General features: G+C 52.2%; 2 protein-coding genes across 6 annotated transcripts in view; one reads left to right on the plus strand and one right to left on the minus strand.

Annotated features, from left to right (window-relative positions):
• Positions 1-211: 211 nt before the first annotated feature.
• Positions 212-2705, minus strand: LOC108176811 (translation initiation factor IF-2). Of its 2 annotated transcripts, none has more exons than XM_051849791.2 (2): positions 1186-2705; positions 212-558 (listed from the first exon to the last, which is right to left on the minus strand). In XM_051849791.2, the coding sequence occupies exon 1, from the start codon at positions 2427-2429 to the stop codon at positions 1350-1352; it is 1080 nt and encodes a 359-aa protein (XP_051705751.1). In that variant the 5' UTR covers positions 2430-2705; the 3' UTR covers positions 212-558; positions 1186-1349. The 2 variants fall into 2 exon arrangements, 1 of the variants encoding a protein (XP_051705751.1); XR_011387453.1 differs by lacking the exon at positions 1186-2705 and adding an exon at positions 857-995 and having other exon boundaries at positions 420-558.
• A 2401-nt stretch (positions 2706-5106) lies between these two features.
• MKLN1 (muskelin 1) overlaps positions 5107-26007 on the plus strand; it is a 365877-nt gene continuing 344976 nt past the window's right edge. For 2 of the 4 annotated variants that reach the window (XM_070071316.1, XM_070071318.1), the window contains exon 1: positions 5313-5441. The gene's annotated coding sequence lies outside the window, so the exon portion shown is untranslated. Of the gene's footprint in view, positions 5442-26007 lie in introns of all 4 variants that reach the window. The other 2 variants (XM_070071320.1, XM_070071319.1) reach the window with 2 other exon arrangements.

Genomic DNA, 26007 nt, shown 5'->3' on the forward strand with positions numbered 1-26007 from the left:
ACACACCCACGTCCGCCATGGGGCTGAAGATATTAGCAAAAGCATCAAGAAAGGTCCTTATGACACAGGACCATTTAACAGATACCACTCCCACAAACACTGGCAGGGGTATCTACTGCGCTCAGAGAAGCCTCCGCTCCTGTTACCATCTGGTCTCTCCAAGAGATATCAACGGACACAGTTTCCAAACAAACGGATGGCTCCACCTCTGCATGTTTCCACCAAGAGTTTATCCGCCCAGGAGACAAAAGAAACAAAGCAAGGCGAGAAGGAAGACAGGGAAGCTGCTTCTGCACACCAGACCGGAGCTTTTTTTTTTTTTTTTTAATTCCCCCTCCAACAAATTCACTGCTGTGGAAAGTTCGTCTGCTCCGTTCGGAGCGTCTCGTTCAGGGCGACGTGAGACACACTTGGAACTTCAGTCCTCTTCAACTTTACACAACTTTAAACTTCCAGGAAGCTGATCTGTCCAAATTACTCCTCGCTCCACCAAACAATTCCATCTTCTTAAAACAGAAGCCTACAGGCCTTACAGAAGTCACCAAGGGCGTCCCCTCCCTTTAAAAAAAAAAGCAAAACTTAGGGGCGGGTAGCACCATTCGGGGAGCAAATCAGCTGAACCAGCGGATGGAAGACACACCACTGCCCTTGAAATAAAAAATACTTTTAAGGAAACAAGCAAAACTTCCCAGTTTAACAGTGGAGAGGCACTTGGGCGCACAGAAACGCCCAGGCCCACAGGCAAACACTAAGTCTCACAAACAGGCGGCGCACGTTTGGGCAAACGCACGTTTTCAGGCAAGCAAGCCTAAGGGTTCAAACTGTGGGTTTGGGGTCAGCCTCCCTGGGTACTAACCAGCCAAGGACTCCTTTCTGACCAGCTCCCAACGCGGGGCACATTGCGATTTTGTCCTAAAGATGATCAGTTTCTCGACTCTGCTCCTTTAAGCTGGTCACCTGTTACGTTCTCAAACCCAGCACAGCGCAGAAAAAATGACAGGGGGCGGGGTAGGAATACGCACTGGCCAAGCTCTCCTTAGTAGATCCGACTGGCCTAGGGCTGGGACAGGGACAAGGACAGGGACAGGGACTGGGACTGGGACAGGACAGGACCCCGTACGGGTGCTCAGGTGTAGCAGGCGTAGGAGCGCACAGGTCTCCCCACGTCCACAGGGAGGCACACACCTGTCGGGTCCGCTGGACCAGCGCGGACCGAGGCCCTCCTCCCTCCTCGCCGTGGAGACCGAGGAACCCCAGCGTCACTGAACTCGGCGCGAGACACGCGTGCTCGGGCTCCGAGGGGGCCCCCGCGACCCTCGCCGCCGCCTCGCGGCCCCAGCGGACGCCGCTCACCGCCCGCCCCCGGCCCTTCCGCCCCCGGCACGTGACTTGACACGCGCCAGCCGCACGCGGGCTCCACCAAAACAAAAACACAGGAGCCGGCGCGGCGGCGGCGCGCGCGCGGGTGGCCCGGGGCTCGCAGGGAGCGGGTGCGCGGGGGCGGCGGGGAGCGGGCGCGCGTCCCCGCCGTCGCTGCCCGGCGCCGCGCCCGCGCCTCCCAGCCCCGGGCGCCGGCCGCGCGCGCCCGCTCCCCGGCTGGCCGGGGGCGGGAGGGCAGAGGGCGCCACCCTGTTTACCGCCGGGAGCCGGGCCGCGCCCGGAAGCGGCCTCCAGGGAGAGGCCGGCGAGCGCGCCCCGCCCGCGGCCCTGCGTGGGAGGCGCCCGCGGCCGCGCGGACTCGCGCCGGCGCCGCGCTGTGGGGGAGGCCCCGCGCGGCCGGCCCCGTCACGACTCCGCGCGCGCTGGGCCCGCAAGCCCCTCACGTGGCCGCCGCCGCCTCCCGGCCGCGCGGGCTGCGGACCCCCGCACTCCGAAGGGCCTCCCGCGCCGGTCCCCGCCCGGCCTGGGACGTCAGCCCCCCTCTCGGACCACCCGGCCCACACCTTCCGCCTGGGCCGGGGGGGCGGAGACGGCCCGAGCTGTCGGGAGCCCCCGATTCTCACCGACGAAGCTCGCCCGCACCCCTCGCGGCGCCTGTCACGCAGCAGCCTAGCTGCGCACGGAAACAGACATTTACCACGGGAGCGAGGGAGGGCTGCACCGTCTTGATTTTTCCTCCCTGATTTCCAAAAAAAGGAAAAACGCGAAAACCCCAAACCGAAGCCGCAGCTCCGCCGGCGCGCTGGCTTTAAGACTCCCCGCGTCGTCCCGCCGCAAGCACCAGACTTACCCCGCAGCCAGGCTCGGCGCACGCACCTGCTCGCACCGCGTCCTCCGCGCACCGGGAGCCCCACCCACCCGCCTTCGGGAAAACTGCGCCTGGGGGGGTGGGGGCAGCGGCGCTCCGTGGCACCCGTCCCAAAGTCACGAGGCGGCGGGGACAGGCACCCCTCGCTCCACCCGGGAACGCCGGACCCTCCCGCCGCCATCACCCGGGCAACCCGAGGCGTCCCGCGACCCTCCTGGCGAGAACCGGGTCGGAGCCCCAGGCTCGGGTTCCAGGGGCGGCGGCTCCTCCTCCTGCGGCCCGAGTCGCCGCGACCCCAGCAGCCAGCACGCCCCCCGCCCCTATTTCTCGTGGCCCGCAGAGGTGGGCGCGTGGGCACGGCGAGAGTTGGCCGCAGGTTCAGCGGCGTGACGGGGTGGGATGTCCAAGTGCACACAGCACCCCCCTCCCGCGCCCTCCTCCTCCTCCTGGTCTGTTTACCTCAAGTTTGAATTTTATCTGCGCAACATGAGCTGGAATGCGGACATGGGGACACGCTCGCTCGCGGCCGGCCGCAGCTCGGGCGCCGCGCGCGTGCAGCCACCGCAGGGGTGCGCGTGGCCACACAGACATGGCGCAGCGCCCCCCAAGCCGGGGCGCGGAGTCCGGGGGGCAGCGCGGGCGGGCGAGCGGCAGGAATGCCGCGGAGGGGGCGAGCAGGCCCCCTCCGCCTCTCAGGGGTGAGGGGGCGCCCCTTCCAGCCCCCTCCCCCCCGCCCCGGGATCTCGGCGAAGAGTCGGGTTCCCACCCCAAGTCCGGCTGGGCCGGCTCCGCACCCTGCAGAACTTACCTCGGGCTGCTCACAGGCTGCCACGATCCTTTTCTCGTCGCTTCCTCCCGGGGCGAGGCGCGAGGGGAAAATGATGCGCAGGTCGATTTGCAGAGCGCCTGCTTGGAGAATTTCCCATGGACGGTGGCGGGCAGCGAGCGACTCCGGACGCAGGTGCAGAGCCGGCCGCGGCCGCCGGCTCAAAGTTGTGCGCGAACTGGGCGGCAGGGTCCCCGATGTGCGCTGGGGACCCCGGCCCCCGGTTCCCCCCCGGTCGCGCCGGGCTGCTGCGTGCGCTGGGCTGCCGGGGAGGTGGCGTAGTTTCTCTTCCTCCCACCTCTCGTCACTCACTTGTTTTCGTGGGCTCCCCTAATGCTTTCCTCTCCACGATGTTGTTTCATTATATCATGTCCATCATGTGACACCGGAGAGGCCTCTCTATGGAAACTTAAAGGGGCTCCCACGTGACTGCAGCAGCGACAACAGCGGCGGGACTGGCGGCGGCCGCGCCGGCGTGGGTTCCACCGCCCCCCGGAGCCCCCTGCGGCCCCCGAGAGCGCCCGTGGCGCTGCGGGAACCCGGGGAAGGGAGCCGCGGCGTCCCCGCGCGCGCTGGCGAGCCCCGCAGCTGGAGCGCCCCGAAGCCCCCTCCTCCGGCCGCAGAGCCCACGCTCGGTGAAAATGACAGCGCGTGGCTCCCACTGCGTTTCCCTCTAAGAGCCACGAGTGTTCTCCCCGGCCAGATCAGATTTCACCGAGTCCGAGAAAGAAAAGCCGGGCTGGGCCCTCCCCATGCGCGTTCAGTACCCATCGCGGGTCGAACCGAAACGGCAAAACCGTAAGGAGCAGCAGAAGCAGGCGTTGGAGACGTAATTACCGTCAGCGCCCGCTTGAACGCTGGCTGGAATGACAGTCCTCCCGGAACTGCGCGAGGCCAAAGGCGACGCGGTTTTTCTCTCTTCCGCAGCTATATGGTTGCTGTGTTGCTGACAACAGTAAAAAAAAAAAAAAAAAAAAAAAAAAAAAAAAAAAAAAAACTTGTTTGTGTCAGGAAGTGAGGTACGAAGATGTGACCTGGAAGGTAGAGAAGAAACCAGAGTGGCAGTGTTTGCATCTTGCAAATGGTGACAGCAGCCTAGCTGCTGTTAAAAAAAGAAAAGAAAAGAAAAGAAAAATGCACGGAAAAGGTAAAAGAATCAGAAAAGCATCTTTGTCCCTTCATGGCCCGGCACATGCCAGACACTAGAACCCGGTTACACTGCAAGTGCACGCTCATGCCGTGTGCGCACCTAGCCGAAGAGAAATACATGTGCGTGTCCAGAGTATGGTGAACCTCTCATGTTGCCATCACTTCTAGCATTTAACTGAAGCAACGCTTGGAGGGCATATTCAGGTCCAGAGAGATCTCAGCTTTGGGTAGCTTCCGCTAGTAGTGACTCACACCTGAAATCCCCAATCTTTACCCCAAAGTGGTTTTGGCCCGTGGGGACTTCATCCTGCAAAGCTAAGCTCCATGGTGCCATGCCCGGGTCCCAGTTCATGCTTTTCCATGTTACAAGGAAAGCTGCCTGGGTTGGCCGCATGATGAAGAAACTTCGCAAGAAAGCCGAGACTGGGTGGGAATCCACTGTCCTCTCTCTCCGCCTCATCAGTTTACCTACCCACCAGCCATGACGCATCACCACTGTGTCCCTTCCATGTCCTAGCAGGTCCCCCAGGTTTCACCATCCCAGCTCATGCCTGGTTCACCCCTCTCCCCCCTTTCTGGCCTTGCCTCCCAACTGAGTCCCTTTTCGGCCAGGGCGCCTGGCTCGGACTTCCCAAGTCCTCTGCGCCCCCTTTCCCAGCTCCTCGGCCTCTGCACCTCTCTCTCTCTCTCTCTCTGACCTCCTGTCATCTCCTCCCCAGGCTGGCCCTCGCCTTCCGGGGGCCTCAGCTTACCTCTCTTTACCTGAAACGTCCTGCCCCTTTACTGGGGCGTACTCCACCCCTCCTCTCTCGTCCCATCCCTTCTGCCGCCCAGCCCGTCTTCCAGGCACGGCCCGGCCTGCTCGGCTGCAGCCTTATTTTGCAGGCGTGACCCTGGGCTGGGGAGGGAATGTGTGGTGCAGCGTGGGGCCAGGCTCCCCCCCTGGGCTGGGGCCCCTGCCTCGCGCCCTCCGCCCCGCCCGAGGCCCGGGTGCGGCGCTTCCTGGGCGGACGGCGGGGACTTTGCTGCCGCAGCTCCGGTTCTGCTGTGTCATGCAACGAGGCGGCGGCGGCGGCGGCGGCCGGAGCTGGAGGGAGGAGGGGGAGGAACCTGATCCTCGCGTAGCGAAGGGCTGGAGGCAAACAGCGGGCTCCCCCAGAGCCGCCCCGGAGCAGGGAGGGCTCGGCCACCCCAGCCCCCGCCCCTCGCGGGCACAGGGTAAGTGGGGCGGGCAGGTGGTCGTCTCGGGAAGGGAGCGCGCAGGGGCTTAGGTGGGGCGGCGGGGAGCAGCGGGAGCCACCGAAAGGGCCCCAGGCCATCCTGCGGGTGGCCAAGGCAGACGCAGCAGTGGTTAGAAATAAAGCCCCGGCGCGGAGCCGCGCTCCCCCGAGGGCGGAGTCGTGCGTGCGGAGCTCGGGACGCAGCTGGAGGCAATGATTCTGGGGGTCTAGGGACGCGCGCCCCATCAGCCCCGGCGGTTTTGGGCGCCGCTGAGGAGCATACGCCAACGTACACCATATTCCTTGCAGCCTTGCCTTCTGGGTTGTCTCGTTTGAAACGAGGCACGGGGATGGGAAACCTGCCCAACCTCACTTTAGCCACGAAAATAAAGCTCTTGGCTTGGGGCCCTGGACAGGCAGCCTTTGCTGCAATTAAACAATCAATAGGAAAAGGAGCTTCGTTGCCCTCGCCACCCTCTTCCCCTGCGCTCCTTGGGGGTGGGGTGGGGGGAACTCGTTGGGCTCCAAGGAAGAACACGCGCGCCCTTCCCTCACACCCGACCCCCATCAGCCTCCGCTCCACACACACTGCGTGCGCCCCCGGGGGCTCACCCCGGCCCCCCTGGGGCCTGCGAGCCTGCGGGCCTTAGCAGGGCTGACGCCTAGACCGCCCCCGACTCTGAACGCTGTCATCTTCTTGCCCCCTGGGGCTTTCAGAAGCAGACGGAGCAGTGCAACTTAGGGACGGGCTGGCCGCCGGGGACCTGACTTCTTGCACCCCGGTGCAGTTCTGCGCACCTTACCATCACTACTGCTTCCCATGTCGCTCCTGGAAATTTCAACGCACTTTCTGAAGCATCCTTTCTTTAATGTCAGTCGTACGTTTGGAAGTCAGGGGTTGACGGGATTAACTGAGAAGCTAATGACTGTCTCACAAGCACATGCTGTTGCTAGGGAACTCGCGTTCACCTGCTCTCTGTATTCACCAGCGCGCCGTGGGGAGACCACAGTGCTCAGGGTGTTATTAAAATGAATGGCATTTGGTTGAAGGCATTCTTGCCTCGGCTGCAGCATCCCGGATTATCATCTATGGCCTCACACCCACGGATCTTGTTTTCCTCATTTGATTTCTGGGTTTGCGTCACTGCTAGGGACACTCAGGCTAGACCAGTCAGGTTCACTTCCCGTTTCTCAGAACTGGTTTGTATTTGTCTCGGAGCACTCCCTGGTAAAATATTATCAAGCCGAGGAAAAAAATCTCTGCTTTTTGTTGAAAGCAAAGTATCTCAATTAAATCCCAATTCCCATGGAAAACATCATCCTTTGAAGAATAAATTCGACCGCCAGTAGCCATTTGAAAAATCCATTCTTGAAATGAAAAACCCAGAAAAATCCATCTTCTGTATTTCTCTTACCCAGAATGTTCATTCCTCAGCACTGAGACTAGCAGAAACTCCAGAGAGTAGATTGAAGTATGATATTTCTAAAATGTGGCGCAAAAAAAAAATGCACAATGAAACTGGGGAAATCATTTTGACTAAATAAGGCACAGAATTGAATGGAATCCAGGCCCAGGAAGGACAAATAAGCCTGGGTGAGCGCTGTGGCTCTCCAAGAACACCGTGTGATTATGAGGCCAGGCTACAAATAGGAAGCCCCATCACTTTGTGTACTAATTGTTACCAATTCCTCTCTGTCCTGGACAGGACAACCTTGTCTTTTTTGTTTGTTTGTTTGTTTGTTTCCCCAGTTCCTTCCTCTTTGTAACAAAGACATCATAAAGATAAGCGCTAGGTAAACAGGTGAGTTCTGATGCAGATAATTTATTCAGATGGGATATAAAGCCCTTGGAAAAGGGTAGATATAATGTTGAGGTAAGATCAGCCAGGAAACTGGCTCCCACTGATGTAGACTGGATGACCTTGGACAAGCCCTTGGAGGTCTCCTTCATGGAAGCTTAAATGAAAGTGCTGAACTAACTACAGGATGGGTAAGGTTCCCTACATGGACAAAATGCTGTGGTTAGGTTGAACTCAGTATGTAGAACTTCATCTTTAGCAGGAGGTCTCAATGTCAGATATCAGCACTGAACTTTTGGTACCTTTCCAGAGAGCCTTTTGCTCATGGGAAACGATTTGCTGTTGGTACATCCATTTTTATTGTCAGGTGCCAAGCAAATCTACCTTGGTCCTGATGTAGAGACTCTATCCTTGCTGTGGTGGTGTCTTAGAAACAAGGTGATACAAAATACAAAAGGATATAGGAGCACAGGGAAAGGTCTTTCTGTTGCTGTACTTGTAGTTAATGCAAAGCTCGTAGACAAGCAAAGAGGCAGAGGATGGAGGAAAGGTTATACCAGAAATAATCAACTGAATCCTCATGGCACTAACAGTCTGTTACCCTTATTTAGTGATAGGCAAATATAGATAGTTTGCTTAGTGATTAGAATTTTTCAGATTCAAGATATGAAGAAGTAGCGTGAAGAAATGTGAGATTTGTGCTGGAGAGAAAAGACCTGACTTTGAAACTCGACTCTGCCACTTTATCCATTATTGAGAGCCTGCGGTGTGTCAGGTACTGTGCTAGACACTGAAAATATTAAGCGAAAGAAGACACAGCCCCTTGCTCTGCAGGTCTTCTAGGATCATGGGGAGACAGGTGCATACTGTGAGCCACACAACCGGGAGATGGGAGATGGTGTCGGCAGGGGAGTTCAGGATGGGTCCCTTACCCTGAGTGGTTCTAGTCGGGTCCCTATAACGCAGAGCTCATCTTAACGTAAGTTCTGAGGGGTAGAGAGAAATAAGCCAGATAAGAGGGCAAGTGAAAGGGAAGGTATCCCAGGTCCAAAAAAAAAAAAAAAAAAAGAAAAGAAAAAGAAAAAAGAAAAGAAAAAAAAATCACTGTGTGTAAAGACCTTGGTAAAAAGGTGTCCCCCGGGAGCTGAAGTAGTGCGCTCCCAACACCTGCGCTGTGCGGATCCACGGCAGAAGTCCTGCAGGCGATATCCACACAGCTCAGCAGGGCCTTTGCCGAGAAAGGTCCGGTGTGTCTCCCAGGATGCCTGGACTTCTCCTAAGCCCAGTGGAAAGTCACTGATGAATTTCAAGGAGCATAGTGAAGTAAGCAAATATGCATTTTGAGGAAGATCACTCCAGGGCCAGCATTGTGGTGCATCGGATCAAGTCGCTGCGTGTGATAGTGGTATCCCATGTCGGAGTACTTGCTCCAGTCCGGATGCTCTGCTTGTGATCCAGCCTCTTGTTGGTGTGCCTGGGAAGGCAGCAGATGGTAATCCAAGTGCTTGGGCCCCTGCCCGCCACGGTGGACTTCCAGGTTCTTGGTTTTCACCTAGCCCAAACCTGCCTGTGATCATTTGGGGAGTGAACCAGTGGATGGAAGCACGTGCTCTCTCTGTGTGTCTCTCTCTCTTTCAAATAAATTAATCTTAAAAAAAAAAAAAAAAAACAGAAAAGAAAAGAAAAGACATGGCAAGGATATGGTACAGTTAAGCCACTGCTTGGGATGCCCACATCCCATATCAGAATGCCTGGTTCAAGTCCCAAACACTCCACTTGCCATCCGATTTCCTGGTAATGTGTCCAGGGTGCACCAGGTGATGATTCAAGTACTTGGATTCCTGCCACCCAGTGGGACACCCAGATGGAGTTCCTGGCCCAGCCCTGGCTCTTGCAGGAATCTGAGGGGTGAACCAACAGATGGAATATCTATCCTACCTATCTATCTATCTATCTATCTATCTATCTATCTATCTATACATACATACATACATATATATATGTATATATCACCTAGCCTCTCCCCTTCTCCCTCCCTCCCTGTCTCTCTACCTTTTAGATAAGTTAATAACAAAAAGTTTTTTAAAGAGAAGAGGACCTCCTATGGGACCCTGTGAAGATGCCAACATGTACAAGGAGAGGGCAGATGTCCACAGAGGTGGGAGGAACAGGAGAGTGAGTGCCGCAGCCCGGGAGGAGGGGCGGCAGTGTGAAATGCTAGAGAGCGACCCGTGCAGAGGAGAGCTGGGCAGTGCGCGGAGTTAGCCTCAGCGAGGTCAGTGGTCTGTCTGGAAGAGGCCGGTGGCGGTAAAATGAGGACAGTAACCAGACTGCACTGGGTGGAGCCGTGGAGGAGAGTGGAGGAAGCAGATAGAGGAAGCGGTCTCCGCTAATCAGTTCATACCCTCTCCATGTGGGCTTCCCTGTAATGGAGTTAGCGTCTGATGATTCTTTATTATTAGAATAAAAACACTGACTAAATTGTGACCTTAAAAAAAAAAAAAAAAGCAACCCAGATAGCTACTAGAACCTGGAGATGAGAGTATTTGAGGAGAAACCAAAGTTCTCCTGTAGGGGAGTAGTTTCAATAAGGAAAACACCGACGATGCCAGACATTTGGGCAAAAGGTGTAATAAACACTGCAATGAAGGCAACACAGAAGGATCTTTAAAATATGTAAAAATGCTCAGCCCTTTTCATTATAAAAGGCATGCTCATTGCAACTGCAATGAATCTGTTATATATATGTGTGTGTGTGTGTGTGTGTGTGTGTGTGTATCAGGTTGACAAAAACCAGGAAGTCCCCTACTTTGGCCAGCCAGACAGGGAGGGAGGCAGGTACTTTCTCGGGCAGAGGGAGGAGAAGTTGGTGCAGTTCTGAGGAGGGCAACCGGGCAGTATTTAGCCAGTCGGTAAGTGTCCAGAGCCTTTGATCTATCAGCTCTACGTCAGTGTGTTGGTCCCAGAGATATACTCACACATATATCGAAGAATGGCTCTTGTAGTACCATCACTGACACATTATTTATAGCAGTTAAAGACTAAAAACAGGCCGGCGCCGTGGCTCACTAGGCTAATCCTCCGCCTTGAGGCACCGGCACACCGGGTTCTAGTCCCGGTTGGGGCGCCGGATTCTGTCCCGGTTGCCCCTCTTCCAGGCCAGCTCTCTGCTGTGGCCAGGGAGTGCAGTGGAGGATGGCCCGGGTGCTTGGGCCCTGCGCCCCATGGGAGACCAGGAAAGCACCTGGCTCCTGGCTCCTGCCATCGGATCAGCGCGGTGCGCTGGCCGCAGTGCACCGGCCGCGGCGGCCATTGGAGGGTGAACCAACGGCAGAGGAGGACCTTTCTCTCTGTCTCTCTCTCTCACTGTCCACTCTGCCTGTAAAAAAAAAAAAAAGACTAAAAACAGCCATCCACACAGAAGTGGTTAAATAAGTGATGGTAGAGCTACACAAGTGAAAGGTAGCTATTAAAATATGTGAGGTGAGATAAGGCATACTGATGTGAAAAGATCTTCGTGTGTATTAATAAGCAAAAAAAATTAAGATGAAGAACAACATGTGTATCTTACTAAGCTTGAACTTCTGTTTAAATTAATTATTCTGTTTGGAAGGCAGAAAGACAGACTCCAGATGCCTTCAACAGCCAGAGCTGGGCCAGGCCAAAGCAGAGAAATTCCATCTAAGTCTTGCAGGAACCCAAGTACCTGGGCCATCACCACTGCTTCCCATTGTGTGTATTGGCAGGAAGCTGGAATCAGGAGCAGAGCCTGCCCTTGAAACCCGGTGTTTGGATGTGGGCTGTGAGCATCCCAAGTGACAAGTTAACCTCCAGTCCCAATGCCTACCTTCTATTTCTTTTTTGAGGGACAATGTGCACTTTTTGGTCTGCGGGAAGGACAAGCACAGGTGTGAAGAGACCGGGGGAAGGGTATTTCAGTGGCTTGTGTGGGAGAGGGGGCTGCCCAGGTTAAAGGTAATGGCATGGGACAGAACTGTCCAAGTCAGCAGTTGTCTTAAATTATGTGATTGATTGGCGGGCGCCGCGGCTCAACAGGCTAATCCTCCGCCTTGCGGCGCTGGCACACCGGGTTCTAGTCCCGGTCGGGGCACCGGATTCTGTCCCGGTTGCCCCTCTTCCAGGCCAGCTCTCTGCTGTGGCCAGGGAGTGCAGTGGAGGATGGCCCAAGTGCTTGGGCCCTGCACCCCATGGGAGACCAGGAGAAGCACCTGGCTCCTGCCATCGGATCAGCGCGGTGCGCTGGCAGCCATTGGAGGGTGAACCAATGGCAAAAAGGAAGACCTATCTCTCTCTGTCTCTCTCTCTCTCTCACTGTCCATTCTGCCTGCCAAAAAAAAAAAAAAAAAAGAATGTGATTGATTGGGAAGAGGGGGTTGTGGCGAAGGAGGTGCCATCGTGGTTGATGGAAGCGTTCTTCCACGACTGGCTTCGTGAGCAGAGGCGTCAGTTACCAAGGTGGAGAATCCTGGGACGGTTGTAGAATTGCAGGGGAGACCAGAAGTTCCGTCTGAGAAGAGACCTGCACTGCAGGTTGTAGCTGAAGCTCCCAAGAGCCGCTGGGTCCGGATTTGTGAATCAGGAAGAAGAGTGCCTGGGGAGGGCAGACAGACTCAACAGGAGGGGCCGGTGCTGTGGGGTTGGGCCGCTGTCTGCGGTGCCAGCATCCCACATGGGCACCGGCTGCTCCACTTGCAATCCAGCTCCCTGCTAATGAGCCTGGGAAGGCAGCAGAGGCTGGTCCAAGTGCTGGGGCCCCTGCACCCATGTGGGAGACTCAGATGAAGCTCCTGGCTCTTGGCTTTGGCCTGGCCCAGCCTTGGCTGTGGTGGCCATTTGGGGAGTGAACCAGCGGATGGAAAAATCTCTCTCTCTCTCTCTCTCTGTAAATATGACTTTCAAATAAATAAATCTTTCAATCTTTAAAAAAGAATATCAACAGGAAAGTGAGCCCAGGACTAAACTCTGATCATTTAAAGACTGGATAGAAAAGAAAGGACACGCAGACCAGAAACCAGAGGAGTGAAACCAGGAGAGTGTGGGGGCCAGACACCAAGAGAAGAACGTGTTGTGGAGGATCAGCCTCTTGGGCACTTTTCGTTTTTTTTTTTTTTTTTTTTTTTTTGACAGGCAGAGTGGACAGTGAGAGAGAGAGAGACAGAGAGAAAGGTCTTCCTTTGCCGTTGGTTCACCCTCCAATGGCCGCCGCGGCCGGCGCGCTGCGGCCGGCGCACCGCACCGATCCGATGGCAGGAGCCAGGAGCCAGGTGCTTTTCCTGGTCTCCCATGGGGTGCAGGGCCCAAGCACCTGGGCCATCCTCCACTGCACTCCCGGGCCACAGCAGAGAGCTGGCCTGGAAGAGGGGCAACCGGGACAGAATCCGGCGCCCCGACCGGGACTAGAACCCGGTGTGCCGGCGCCGCTAGGCGGAGGATTAGCCTAGTGAGCCGCGGCGCCGGCCTCTTGGGCACTTTTAAGAGTCGAGGAAGATCCCTGCCCACCTCTTCTCAGACATCCCAAGCTCCTGGAGAGTTGGGATTACTTTGTTTATTTTTATATCCCCTGGGGCTTGCCCAGTGCCTCACACATAATGAATGATGGATAAACTTTTGTTGAATTGGGAAGAGACACAAAGGCATAGGCTAGAATGTATGTTTAGGTCTCAAAAAATAAACAAACAAAACAGATTCCCTTGAAGTTTACCGCAAAGCAACTTGATTTTCTGAAACTTGAGGTTCTGCCCCTCTGTTTTGCTCTCCAACTGACACATTGATGGCCATCTCCCGGTGCCAGGCTGTTGCAATATTCAGTGCCTTCTGGAAGCATTTGGTAAGTCACAGTCACCTGTGTGTCCTCCATCCAAGGCACTTTGATTTTTATTTAGTTCCTGGGTGATGACGAGAAGAGCAGTTTTCTTCTTCTGGTTTATCTGACTCCAGCCCACCAGCCCAGTCAGCTGATGGAGCCCGGGGGCGGTGGGGTCTGTTTGGGGCACTACAGCTGTGTAAGGCACTGGAAGCCCTCGGAAGCGTGCCCAACACCAGCTTCCCATCCCAGAGCAGAAGGACGCTGCATAGGAACAGGCCGCCAACCTTTCAGAAAAGCCATCAGCTTCTTAGTCCCTTGTTTGTGTAAGGGTGCAGCTGAGGCAGCACCAGCTTCCCTGAGGCTCTGTAGAGGAAAAGTTTGACTTTTTTCTTAGTACATGGAGACATGGAGACATGGAGATCTTATACAGAAATAAAGCATGCCCTGGATTTAGACGTTGGAGAAATTAAAATAGTAGCCACTGCTTAAACAATGTTAAATATGTTCTGACATCCTAGATTATTTAGTTAGACCAGAGATCAGCAAACTTTTTATTTTTTTGGTAAGAATTGCCTTATTTCATTTGAAAGACAGAGTGTGTGTGTGTGTGAGAGAGAGAGAGATCTTCTATCTGCTGCTTCACTCCCCAGTTGGCCACAGGAGCCTGGAACTACATCCGGGTCTCCCTTCTGGGTGCAGGGACCCAAGCACTGGGAACATCTTCAGCTGCTTTCCCACATGCATGAGCAGGGACTGGATTGGAAGTGGAGCAGCCAGGACTCGAACCAGCGCCTTGATATGGGATGCTGGTGTTACAGGCATCAGATTAACCTGCTGTGCTATACTGCCGGCCCCAGCAAACGTTTTGTACCAAGAGCAGATAGGGAATATTTGAGACTTTACCAACCACACGGCCTGTCCCACCTGCTCGGTTCTGCCATTGGAGTGCGGAAGCTGCCGGAGAGGACTCACAAATGCACGAGTGTGGCCGAGTCCCAGGACAACTTAACTGCAGACCCTGGGACTCGGGTTTCACATGATTTTCATGACACGAAACATCACCCTTCTTTTGATTTTTTTTCCCAACCATCAAAAAACTCGAGAACTATTTTTAGCTCCCAAGCTGTACAAAAACAGGGCGTGGGCTGACTTTGGCCTGTGGGGCAGGAGCCTGGCAACCTCAAATTTGGACAAGCTTAAAGATCATGTCATGAGAGAGATTTGCAGATTTCGACTTCTGCAGAAGATCATCTGTTTTCATATGCGTATTCCTTTATCTTTATTTTAACTCCTCAAGTTTACATTTGACTCTGCAGAATAAAGTATCTCCCCTCAATTCAGTATTTATTGAACATTGCTCCTCCTGTCCTGGCAATGTACGTGCACAAATGTAGTATTTTTGTAGAGAAATAAAAATCATTATTGCCACTTGACTTTATAAACACCCAAATCAAGAGAAAACACAGTAGTTCTAACCACATTTTTAAACTGCATTAATTCAAGTATGAATGAGCTACATCTTACATAGTACAATCCTAGGTAATATGGAATTACACATAAAGGAGGCTGGAGAGTTGCTAAGTAGGCAGGTAGGTAGAGGAAAAATCTAGTGTCTGAGAAGTTCAATTAGAATTGATTGAGTGCATCACAGTATAAATGCATAAATGTAGTCACTTACAACAACTGATTCAAAGGAAACTAAGCTTTTTTAAAAGGTTTATTTTATTTATTTGAAAGGCAGAGTTACAGAGAGAGAGAGAGAGAGAGAGAGAGAGAGAGAGAGAGAGAGAGAAATCGTTCATCCATAGGTTCACTCCCCAGGGCTGGACCAGGCCAAAGCCAGGAGCCAGGAGCCAAGAACTTCATCCAGATCTCCCCTGTGGGTTCAGGGACCCAAGGAATTGGGCCACCTTCTGCTGCTTTCCCAGTCACATTAGCAGGGAGCTGGATTGGAAGTAGAGCAGCCAGGACTTGAACTGGTACCTATATGGGATGGGTGGTTTAACCGGCTATGCCACAGTGCCAGCCCCCCAAGAAAACTAAGTTTCAATCTGAGCCTTTTTGTGTCCCAGCTGTGTGGCCTTGGGCTGGTTACATCAACCACATAAGCTTCAATCTCCTCTTAAAAAAAAAAAAAAAAGAAAAGAAAAGAAAAAAGGCAAACATCTGATTTTTATTTGTTTGAAAGAGTGACAGAGAGAGGTACCTTTCATTCATGGTTTACTTGCCAAGTGCCTGCAACAGCAAGAACTAGGCCAGGCCCAAGCCAGGAGCCAGGAACTCCATCTGGGTCTTCCACGTGGGTGGCAGGGGCCCACCCTATCCCTATGTTAAAAGGAAGAAATTGAGGGCCAGGTGCCTGGCATAGGAGGTTCAGTCATTGCTTGGAGTGTCTGCATCCCATATCAGAGTTCCAATTTGAGTGCCAGCTCTTCTGCTTTCTATCCAGCTTCCTGCTAATGCCTGGGAGGTAGCAGGTGATGGCTCCAGTCCTTGGGTCCAGGCCACCCATGTGGGAGACCCAGATGGAGTTCTGTGCTCCTGACTTTGGCCTGACCCAATTGTAGGCATTTGGGGAGTGATCAATCAAATGCAAGATCTCTCTCTGTCACTGCCTTTCAAATAAACAAATCTGGAAATAAATACATAGGGACAGTAATACCTGGGAAAAACAGGATAGTGTATATAAATCAGTGAATCCAGTACCTGGGATATGGTGAGCAATCAGTGAATGGCGGCTGTCATTGGGTTATATGGTACTATGAAGGGATGTCACTTTTGCAAAAGAAGCCCACGGCCAAAGGCAAAGCGGAGTACTCTTGTAAGCCAAGAACTCAGACACGTGAAAACCCATAAGCCCGAGGATTGATGCTTGCTAGAGAACATTTGGGTGACAGCAAAGGCAGAGGTGACATTGCCACACGCACTAAAGCACCTGGCACGTTGTCTTGCTTTGTTGTCACAAGCAACCAGCTCCTGGGTTATCTACGGAGCTCCCCCAGTGGCCGGAGCTCCCTGGCCTCCCTAACACTGAGATGTTTGTGGGGTCTGACTGGCATTAGCCCCACCATCCTGCTCCCCTCTGTCAGGTGAGCTCAGAGCCTCAGAGGTCTCTCAGTCCTCTCTGCTGCGCCCTCCACCTGCTGGCTCCCCAGTGCTGTGCTTCCATCTTGACCGCCACACCGGCCGTCTGTCCTCATTCTGCCTGTCCACTGGTTCCCCTAGATGTGAGGCTCGGTCCACTTCACTGTGACTACGATGCCGCATTGAGCTCAACTTCGACCAGTCCTCTTCCCCAGAGGCCTGTGTTTGGCAGCCCACACCCCTGCTCTTTAAACCATGGCACACAGGTGCCTTGCTCTCCAGGGACAGCTCACTGCTGAAGTGAGGCAGGACTGGGTCTCAGTAGCTTCCTGAACTTGACCTTGGTGTGAGAACCCAGGGCTCACCCAGCCCGGCTGCCCTGGTGCAGGCTGGCCCATGCGTTCCCAGCCCATCCCCTGGGGGGTACCCCCACCCCGGTTTTGGCTCATACCCTCTCCCCGCCGGCTGTGTGTTGTCAGCCAGGCACCAGCATGCCTTGTGATGCTGTGATGGCAACATCAATAATGCTTTCCCATACAAATGACAAAATTATTGGCACAGGGGCATGATATAGGGGTAACAGAGAGCTTCAATTTATCTGGCCGCTGACAATCTAAAAGTGAGCATCAAAGAACACTGGCACGACTTAAATTTAAACTAATTGCTTATTGAAAAGATACTAGTCTATGGTTAATTCTAACCCACTGAGAAAAATGTGTTGGCAAAGTAGAAATGGCAAACAACTTAAAACATGTGATTGTGGCACTCTTGACGTTGTCGTAACTAGAGAAGGCAATTTGCACTTGCTAACCCGACACAGAGAAGATGGGCAAGTCAGGAGAAAATGTGAACGTGAGACCTCCTGGCCAGGAACTAGAAATAAAGCTCAAGAGAAGTTAGGTAGTCCTCCGCCTTGTGGCGCCGGCACACCGGGTTCTAGTCCCGGTCAGGGCGCCGGATTCTGTCCCGGTTGCCCCTCTTCCAGGCCAGCTCTCTGCTGTGGCCTGGGAGTGCAGTGGAGGATGGCCCAAGTGCTTGGGCCCTGCACCCCATGGGAGACCAGGAGAAGCACCTGGCTCCTGCCATTGGATCAGCGCGGTGCGCCAGCCACGGCACGCCGGCCGCGGCCGCCATTGGAGGGTGAACCAACAGCAAAAGGAAGACCTTTCTCTCTGTCTCTCTCTCTCACTGTCCACTCTGCCTGTCAAAAAATAAAAAAAAAAAAAAGAGAGAGAGAGAGAGAAGTTAGGTGATGTGAAATGTGGATTCTTATCAGACCAGGGATTCCAACAGAGAAAGGGGAAGCATCTAAAAAAAGACCAGTGTGGGGCTGGCATTGTGGCACAGCAGATTAAGCTGGCACCAGCATCCCATATGAACATTGGTTCAAGTCCTCGCTGCTCCGCTTCTGATCCAGCTCCTGCTAATGTGCCTGGGAAAGCAGTCGAGGATGGCCCAAGTGCTTGAGCCCCTGCCACCCATGCGGGAGACCTGGAAGAAGCTCCGGGCTTCAGCCTGGCCCTGCCCCAGTTGTTATGCCACTTGGGGAGTGAACCAACAAATGGAAGATTTCTCTCTCTGTGTGTGTATGTGTGTGTGTGTCCCTCTTTGTCACTCTGCCTTTTAAGCAAATAAATCTTAAAAAAATTTTAAATTAAAAAACAGTGTTGGCTCAAGCAGTGTTCTTATAAGCTAGCATTGTGAAAGGCATGAACAAGGGCAAACCGTGTTGGTCCAAGACCTGCAGTGGCCACGCTGAAACCTTGGATAGTACCAAGTCCTGCGTGTGCTATGTTTTTTCCCTATACGTACATACTTACGATGAAAATTTAACTTATAAGTCATGCACAGCAAGAACTTAGCAACAGTAACTAATAATACCATAGAATAATTAGAACAGCACACAGTAAAAAAGTTATTTAAAACTCAAGACATGTTTCCTTTTCTTAATTTTTTTTTTAATCTGAAAGGCAGAGAGACAGAGAGACAGAGAGACAGCAAGAGAGAGAGAGAGAGAGAGAGAGAGAGAGAGAGAGAGAGACAGGGATTTTCCACCCACTGGTTCACTTCCCAAATACCTGCAACAGGGCTAGGCCAGGCTGAAGGTGGGAGCCAGGGAGTCTGCCAGAGTCCCCCATGTGGGTGGCAGGGGCTCAGGTCCCATGTGGGTGGCAGGGGCTCAGGTCCCATGTGGGTGGCAGGGGCTCAAGTTCTGGACCCATGACCTGCTGCCTCCCACGATGCCCAATAGCAGGAAGAAGGATCTGAATAGAGCCAGCTGGATCTCACGCACTCTGGTGAGTGATTTGGGCATCCCAAACAGCACCTCAACCCCCTGCACCACAGCCCCAGCCCCAGCCCCAGCCCCAGTCCCAAAGAAGGAATTGGTTCACTCAGCTCAGTCACTGTCAATTGCCCTTGGCAGAGGAGGGGTCCACTTTCTGTCCTCGACGCGGCACTGCTGCTGGTGACCACCAAAACTTAGTAAAAGCCAGGAAGGAGTTTGGCGCCACATTCAGAAGGGTGTTGCTACTGAGGAAATGGAGGGGGTTGGAGGAGCACCGCTGATGGGAGACTAGAGAGTTTTAAAGGCAGGCCTGAGACAAGAAAGGTCGGACCCCAAGAAGGGGTAAAGAGAGGCCATTGCCAGCGCACAGAAGCCAAGTCACCGGACGTGTGCGAGACAGAGCGGGCGGATGGACATAGAGATGTGTGCTGAGAAGATTAGGCGTGGCTGAGAAGCCAGAAGCGACAGAGGCCCTGCTCCGAAGATGCTCCGGTGTCTTGTCTGAGATGGGCTCAGAGCGAGAATGGCTTGCGTTTGGAGGGAGGTTCTGAACTGTGCCTGGTAGCTATTATGTGTGTCTCACTCTGTCCTGTCTCAGAATAAATCAAGTGATGGACTCAGAACCCTGGGGCTCCAGGCTCCAATTTATTTGGCTTTGCTAAGCCCGATGGAAGGCTCTGTTGAGAAGATATTTCGATCCAGACGTAAGTCTAGGATCCCAAATCAGGAAAAGATGTTCAAAAGTGGTATAAGCAAGACGCTGGGTTAATAAGAAAACATTTTTAAAGATAGTTATTTATTTATTTGAAAGTCAGAGTTACACAGAGAGAGGAGAGGCAGAGAGAGAGAGAGAGAGAAAGAGAGAGAGAGAGAGAGAGAGAGAGGAGGTCTTCCATCCGATGGTTCACTCCCCAATTGGCCACAACAGCCGGAGCTGCATTGATCCGAAGTCAGGAACCAGGAGCTTCTTCTGGGTCTCCCATAAGGGTGCAGGGGCCCAAGGACTTGGGCCATCTTCTACTGCTTTCCCTGGCCATAACAGAGAGCTGGATCAGAAGAGGAGCAGCCAGGACTCAAACCAGCGCCCTTATGGGATGCCAGCGCTTCAAACCAGGACGTTAACCCGCTGCAGCACAGTGCCGGCCCCAAAAGAAAACTTTTTTTTTTAAAAAAAGGGCAAGGAATGGTCCAGTTAAGTAACCAGGGAACAAAGTAGCCAGGAGCCAGAGTCTTCTTCAGAATGAATTCAAGGGGTGGGACTGGCATTGTGGTGCACAATATTAAGCTGCTGCCTACAATGCCAGCATCCCATATAAGCTCCAGTTCAAGTCCCAGCTGCTCCACTTCCTAACCAGTTCCCTGCTGATGTGCCTGGGAAAACAGTAGAAGATAGCCCAACTACTTGGGTCTTTCCCACCCACATAGGAGACCTGGATTGAGTTCCAGCTTTGGCTTCAGCCTGGCCCAGCCCCAGTTGTCACAGCCATTTGGGGAATGAACCAGCAGATGGAAGATCTCTCTCCTTCTCTCTCTTTAACTCTGCCTTCCAAAAAAAAAAAAAAAAATAGATCTTTTTTTTAAAAAAAAAAAAGTGAATTCAGGGAGAATTAGAGCTGTGGTCTATTTCTACTAGGTCTCTGGTATAGTCTTAAGGAAAGGGTTAGCGAGTCCATAGATCAGTTGGCTATGAAGGAAATTGTCCCAGCCACAGCTCAGACTTTTAGAAGCTGTGATATGCCATGTGACCTGGTTACAACTTGAACATAAAGGAAAGAGGCTGGAGCTGGTGCTGTGACGTAGCAGGTGAGGCTGCTGCCTGCAGTGCAGGCATCCCATATCAGTACGAGTTCAAGTCCCAGCTGTTCCTCTTCCGATCCAGCTCTCTGCTATGGCCCAGGAAAGCAGTAGAAGATGGCCCAAGTGCTTGCGTCTCTGCACCCATGTGGGAGACCTGGAGGAAGTTCCTGGCTCCTGGCTTTGGATCAGCTTAGTTCAGGCCATTGTGGCCATTTGGGGAGTGAACCAGTGGATGGAAGACCTCTCTCTATCTCTCTGCCTCTGCCTCTCTGTAGCTCTGCCTTTCAAATTAAAAAAGGGGGGGGGCATGTAGTCTCATGATTTTAATTCTCGTAGCTACCATGTTTAATTATTATTTCCATGTATTTGAAAGGTAGAGCCAGAGAGAGGAGAGAGACATACAAAGAGGGGGAGAGTGGGAGAGGTCTTCCATCTACTGATTCGTTCCTCCAAATGCCTGCAACAGCTGGGGCTGGGCCAGGCCTAACACAGGAGCTAAACCCAGGTCTCCCACGTGTGGGGCAGGAGCCCAGGCAATCGAGCCATCGCCTGCTACCTCCCAGGATGCATTAGCAGGGAGCTGGATTGGAAACAGAGCAGCTGGAGCTCAACCCAGGCCCTCTGATGCAGGGTGCGGGGGTCTCAAGTGGCAGCCTAACCTGCTGTACCCCAATACCTGCCCCTCACTTCCTATTAAATCCACAGTGTGGGCACTTGAAGACAGAGTTCTTATCTCTATTGTACCCACACACTTTCCAGCTCTCCCAGCCACTCCGTCTCCTGGAGTAGCTACGGGATTCTGGGAAAGTTGACTCCCTTCTCATCTCCAGGGGCAGCTGTCATTGCTTTGGCCCCAGTGACCCACTAGGGTATGGGCACGGGTCCTAAATCCATCCCACCAAGAACTTTGCTGGGGAAGCCTGGCCACAGATGCCTGCCTTCTGGAAGAGAATGCAAAGTGTGCGAACCTGGGAGTTTGGGGCCACCAGCCTGGTCCGAGAGGGGAGATTCGGTTGAGAATGGAGCTGTCTCCAGCGACCAAAGCAGAGACATGAAGGGCAGACTGTGAGGTCCTATCTGCTTGGTGGGAGCCACCTGACGACCAGCCCTGGCCTGAGCCTTTGAACTTTTCATTCCTGGGGCCAGTAAGTTCTGTTTGTTGTAGAAGCCAGCTTAAGTTAGTTTCTATATCTTGAAACCAGAGCTTCTCTCCAGGTCAAAAAGCCAAAACAAACATGACCAGGAAGGAATGGGTTAAAGGGTGAAATATGGAAAATGCACCCACTTAAGAGAAGTGATGTATATTGGAAAGATGAGAGTGGCCTTAGCATTTCTTGATCTCACTGTAATAAAGGTCTTTGTGAGCAAAAGAGTAAATGTAAATGGTATAGGAAAGAAACCAATAATATTTTTGATTACTTACAACTGTTTAAAAAAGATTTATTTATTTTACTTAAAAGGCAAAGTAACAGAGAGAGAGAGAAAGAGAGAGAGGGAGAAATTTCCCATCCACTGGTTCACTTCCCAAATGACTGTAACAGCTGGGGCTGGGAGCTGCATCCTGGTTTCCCATGGGGGTACGTGGACTGTCATCTGCTGCCTTCCCAGGTGCATTGGCAGGACTGCTGCATTGGAAGTGGACCACCTGTGTCTTGAGCCAGCACTCCTCATAAGCGGCAACTTAACCCACTGCATCACAACGCCAACCCCCCTACAACTTTTTAACTTTTATAGCTAAAAACCTACTTCTGAAAACAGAATTAAAAGATAAATGAGAGGGCCGGCGCCGCGGCTCAGTAGGCTAATCCTCCGCCTTGAGGCGCCGGCACACCGGGTTCTAGTCCCGGTCGGGGTGCCGGATTCTGTCCCGGTTGCCCCTCTTCCAGGCCAGCTCTCTGCTGTGGCCTGGGAGTGCAGTGGAGGATGGCCCAGGTGCTTGGGCCCTGCACCCCATGGGAGACCAGGAAAAGCACCTGGCTCCTGGCTCCTGCCATCGGATCAGCGCGGTGCGCCGGGCCGCAGCGCGCCAGCCACGGCGGCCATTGGAGGGTGAACCAACGGCAAAGGAAGACCTTTCTCTCTGTCTCTCTCTCTCTCACTGTCCACTCTGCCTGTCAAAAAATAAAAAAATAAAATAAAATAAAATGAGAGATTCTAGAACGTCATATATATATATATCTATATATGAGATGACAACGTTTAATGCCCTTAATATATAAACAGCTCTTGCACACTTATAAGACAAAGATAATATCTCAAACAAGAATGGGTAAAGAATATGAAAAGTCAGAAAGAAAACAAAAAAAGGAATTCAACTGGTCAATGACAATGAAAGTCCAGTTTCACTAATAATTAAATTAAAGTAAATGCAAATACAAGTAGACGTCAGATGCCTTTATGCCTCGCAAGGTGTTAAGAACTTTGAGATGATACCTTGCATGGATACAGCTGCAGGGGAATAAGCACACTCATACACTATCAGGAGTGGAAATTGGCACAAGGATTCTAAAGAGCAGGTTGACATTGTGCGTTACAAAACCTTAACATATGCAAACCATTCACTATAATTTCATGTTAAGATTTTATCCAATAAAATAATGATAGATCCAAGGTTGAATGTAAAAATTATTTTGTGCAGCTTTCTTTTTAAAAAGACATTTATTTAGTTTTTTTTTTATTTGAAAGGCAGAGTGGCTAAGAGGAGGGAGAGAGAAAGAATGAGAGAGATAGAGAAAGAGAGAGAGAGATCTTCCATTCACTGGTTCATTCCCCATATGGTCCCAATGGTCAGGGTTGGACCGGGTGAAAACCAGAAGCCCAGAACTCCATCTGTGTCTTTGACATGAGTGGCAGGAACCCAAGTAGTTTGGCCATCACCCGCTGCCTTCCCAGGCACTTTAGTAGCAAGCTGGACTGGGAGTGGAGCAGTTAGCACCCCGATGCGGGAGGCAGGCATCCCAGGCAGCAGCTTAACCCCTTGCACCACAAGGCCTTCCCCAGTGCAACATTCTTTTTTTTTTTTAATCTGGCTTTACTTTTTTTTTTTTTTTTTGACAGGCAGAGTGGATAGTGAGAGAGAGACAGAGAGAAAGGTCCTCCTTTTGCCGTTGGTTCACCCTCCAATGGCCGCCACGGCTGGCGCACTGCAGCCGGCGCACCGCGCTGATCCGAAGGCAGGAGCCAGGTGCTTCTCCTGGTCTCCCATGGGGTGCAGGGCCCAAGCACCTGGGCCATCCTCCACTGCACTCCCGGGCCACAGCAGAGAGCTGGCCTGGAAGAGGGGCAACCAGGACAGAATCCGGCGCCCCAACCGGGACTAGAACCTGGTGTGCCGGCGCCGCTAGGTGGAGGATTAGCCTAGTGAGCTACGGCGCCGGCTTGCAACATTCTTTAGAATATTGTATGCCTGTAATCAAAAAGAATTGCAGTGTTTTCCTATGATGAGATCTATGCAACCGTAAAAAGCAGGTTATGGAAGTTGTCACAACATCACAAAACGTTGGTCATTTATTTTTTTAGTGTATTTTCTCAAAAAAAAAAAAAAAGGCAGAGGCGGGCATTGTGGCTCAGCAGGTTAAGCTGCTGCTTTCTATGCTCATCCCATAGTGGGGCGCCTGCTCAAGTCCCGGCTACTCCAAGCTTTCCATCCAGCCCCCTGCTAATGTGCCTGGGAGGCAGCAGATGATGACCCAAGTCCTTGGGCCCTGCCACCACGTGGGAGACCTGGATGGAGCTCCTGGCTCCTGGCTTCCGACTGGCCCAGCTCCTGGCATCTAGGAAGTGAACCAGTGGTGGAAGACCTCTCGCTCGCTCTCTCTTCCCCCCTTTCTCTGTTTGCATTCCAAATGACTAAATAATTCTAGTCTTAAAAAAAAAAAAAAAAAAAAAGACTGCACTCTACACAGAACAAATTAGTCATAATATCTTGGTGGTGGAATGACAATGGATTTTATTTTCTCCTTTATGATTTCCATATATTCCAAATCTACCTCCGTAGACATGCATGTTCTTACCAGAATAAAAAAGAAATTCAAAATAAAATGAGAGCCCAAGATGAATGATAAGGGTGAATTTAAATGTGATTTAAACTTAAATTTGGATGAGATTCGAGTTTAAGTGAGAGTCCACTCTTCTGATCCATACGAACTACATCTAGCGACACAAAAGGAACTTCCAGGTAAGATCAGACTGCAGGAGAGCAATCCCAGAGGATGGGTGAATTCCTGCACACCTGGGGTTAGGCAACCATGCCAATTTTTGCAAGGGACAGCTGGTGGATTCCAGAACCTGAAGTCAGAAAAGCTCAGTCTGCTTAAGAAAGTTGGTGTCAACAACAATCAGCACAGACTCGCTTCGGCTAAATACTTTCAACTGTGCTCACGTCCTTACCCCCCCACTCCCCACTCTAAGTCGGGTGGGCCGCCTTCCAGACCTCTGTGCAAGGTATCGCTGCTCTTCTCCTTACACAGAACTCAAGCCGGAGGCCACGGGTGACAGGTGATTTGCCCCAGATCCCAAGGCTAGTTTAGTTTTTTTTTTTTTTTCTTAAAGATTTATTTATGTATTTGAAAGGCAGAGCTACAGAGAGGCAGAGAGAGAGAGAGAGAGAGAGAGGTCTCTCTCCATTGGTTCACTCCCCAAATGGCCGCAACGGCTCGAGCTGAGCCGATCCGGAGCCAGGAGCTTCTTCCAGGTCTCCCACACGGGTGCAGGCGCCATCTCCTACTGCCTTCCCAGGCCACAGCAGAGAGCTGACTTGGAAATGGAGCAACTGGGACTTGAACCGGCACCCATATGGGATGCCAGCACTGCAGGTGGCAGGTTTGCCCGCTATGCCACAGTGCCAACCCCGCTAGTTTAGTTTTATTGTCCATAAAGTTCCTAGGTCAGAAGATTAAAGGCATTTTTGTCATATGGTGGGAACTTGGTGGACCCTGTTATGGGACATGGGACAATGTGATGCAGTAGGATTAGGAGATGAAATGATTATACATAGAAGTGTGAATTGATTGGGGGATAGTTTGCCTGGAGATATCCCAGTGGTAACAATTACACCACGTGTTTCCTATGCACAAGCTTCTGTGTAGAGGTGCGTGCCGTCCCTCTCTCCATCTCAGAGAATGAAGCTGAAGAAACAGGATAGTTATCGTCCACGTTTCACAGTCGTGTGGATCAAGGCTCCAGTGGGTTATGAGCTTGCTTCTGAGTAGATGGCTAACAGGCAGGAGAGCGGGATTCAGTCACAAAGAATCTGGTTTCAGAACCATAAGCTTAACTAATATACTAATGCGTCTTCTTTCCATCCTTGGCTCCTGTCGTGTGCAACCTATTTTTTCTTTCTACTAAAAGAAAGATGTGTTAATCTGGAGTAATGACTCAAAAGGAGTCCTTTTGCTTTGGATAGAATGCTGAGAGACTAAAAGAAAGGAAGGCAAGAAAACCAACACTGCTCTCCCTTCAGCCTAGGGGTCACTTTGCAATGTAGAGAGGATTATCCCAATTTTCACTGATAAGTGAGTTGAGAGCCAAAGATCATGGGGGTGTTCAGGATTACTGGGCTACGTAACAAAACCAGAACTGAAATTTAGATTTGTTGGACTCCTAAGACTTTGCTCTTTTTTACTTTAGCTAACAAAAACCAAATGTAAGAATATGGTATTTAGTGGGGAAAAATGCAAAATGCTGCAATTAGCGTTAAAAAAGTCAACTGTCAACTGCATAAATACAGGATTTGGGAGACCCAACTTAGCATTTCAAGTGCAAAAGACCT

Source organism: Oryctolagus cuniculus, chromosome 3 (genome assembly GCF_964237555.1).
Source record: "Oryctolagus cuniculus chromosome 3, mOryCun1.1, whole genome shotgun sequence".
Taxonomy (NCBI): domain Eukaryota; kingdom Metazoa; phylum Chordata; class Mammalia; order Lagomorpha; family Leporidae; genus Oryctolagus; species Oryctolagus cuniculus.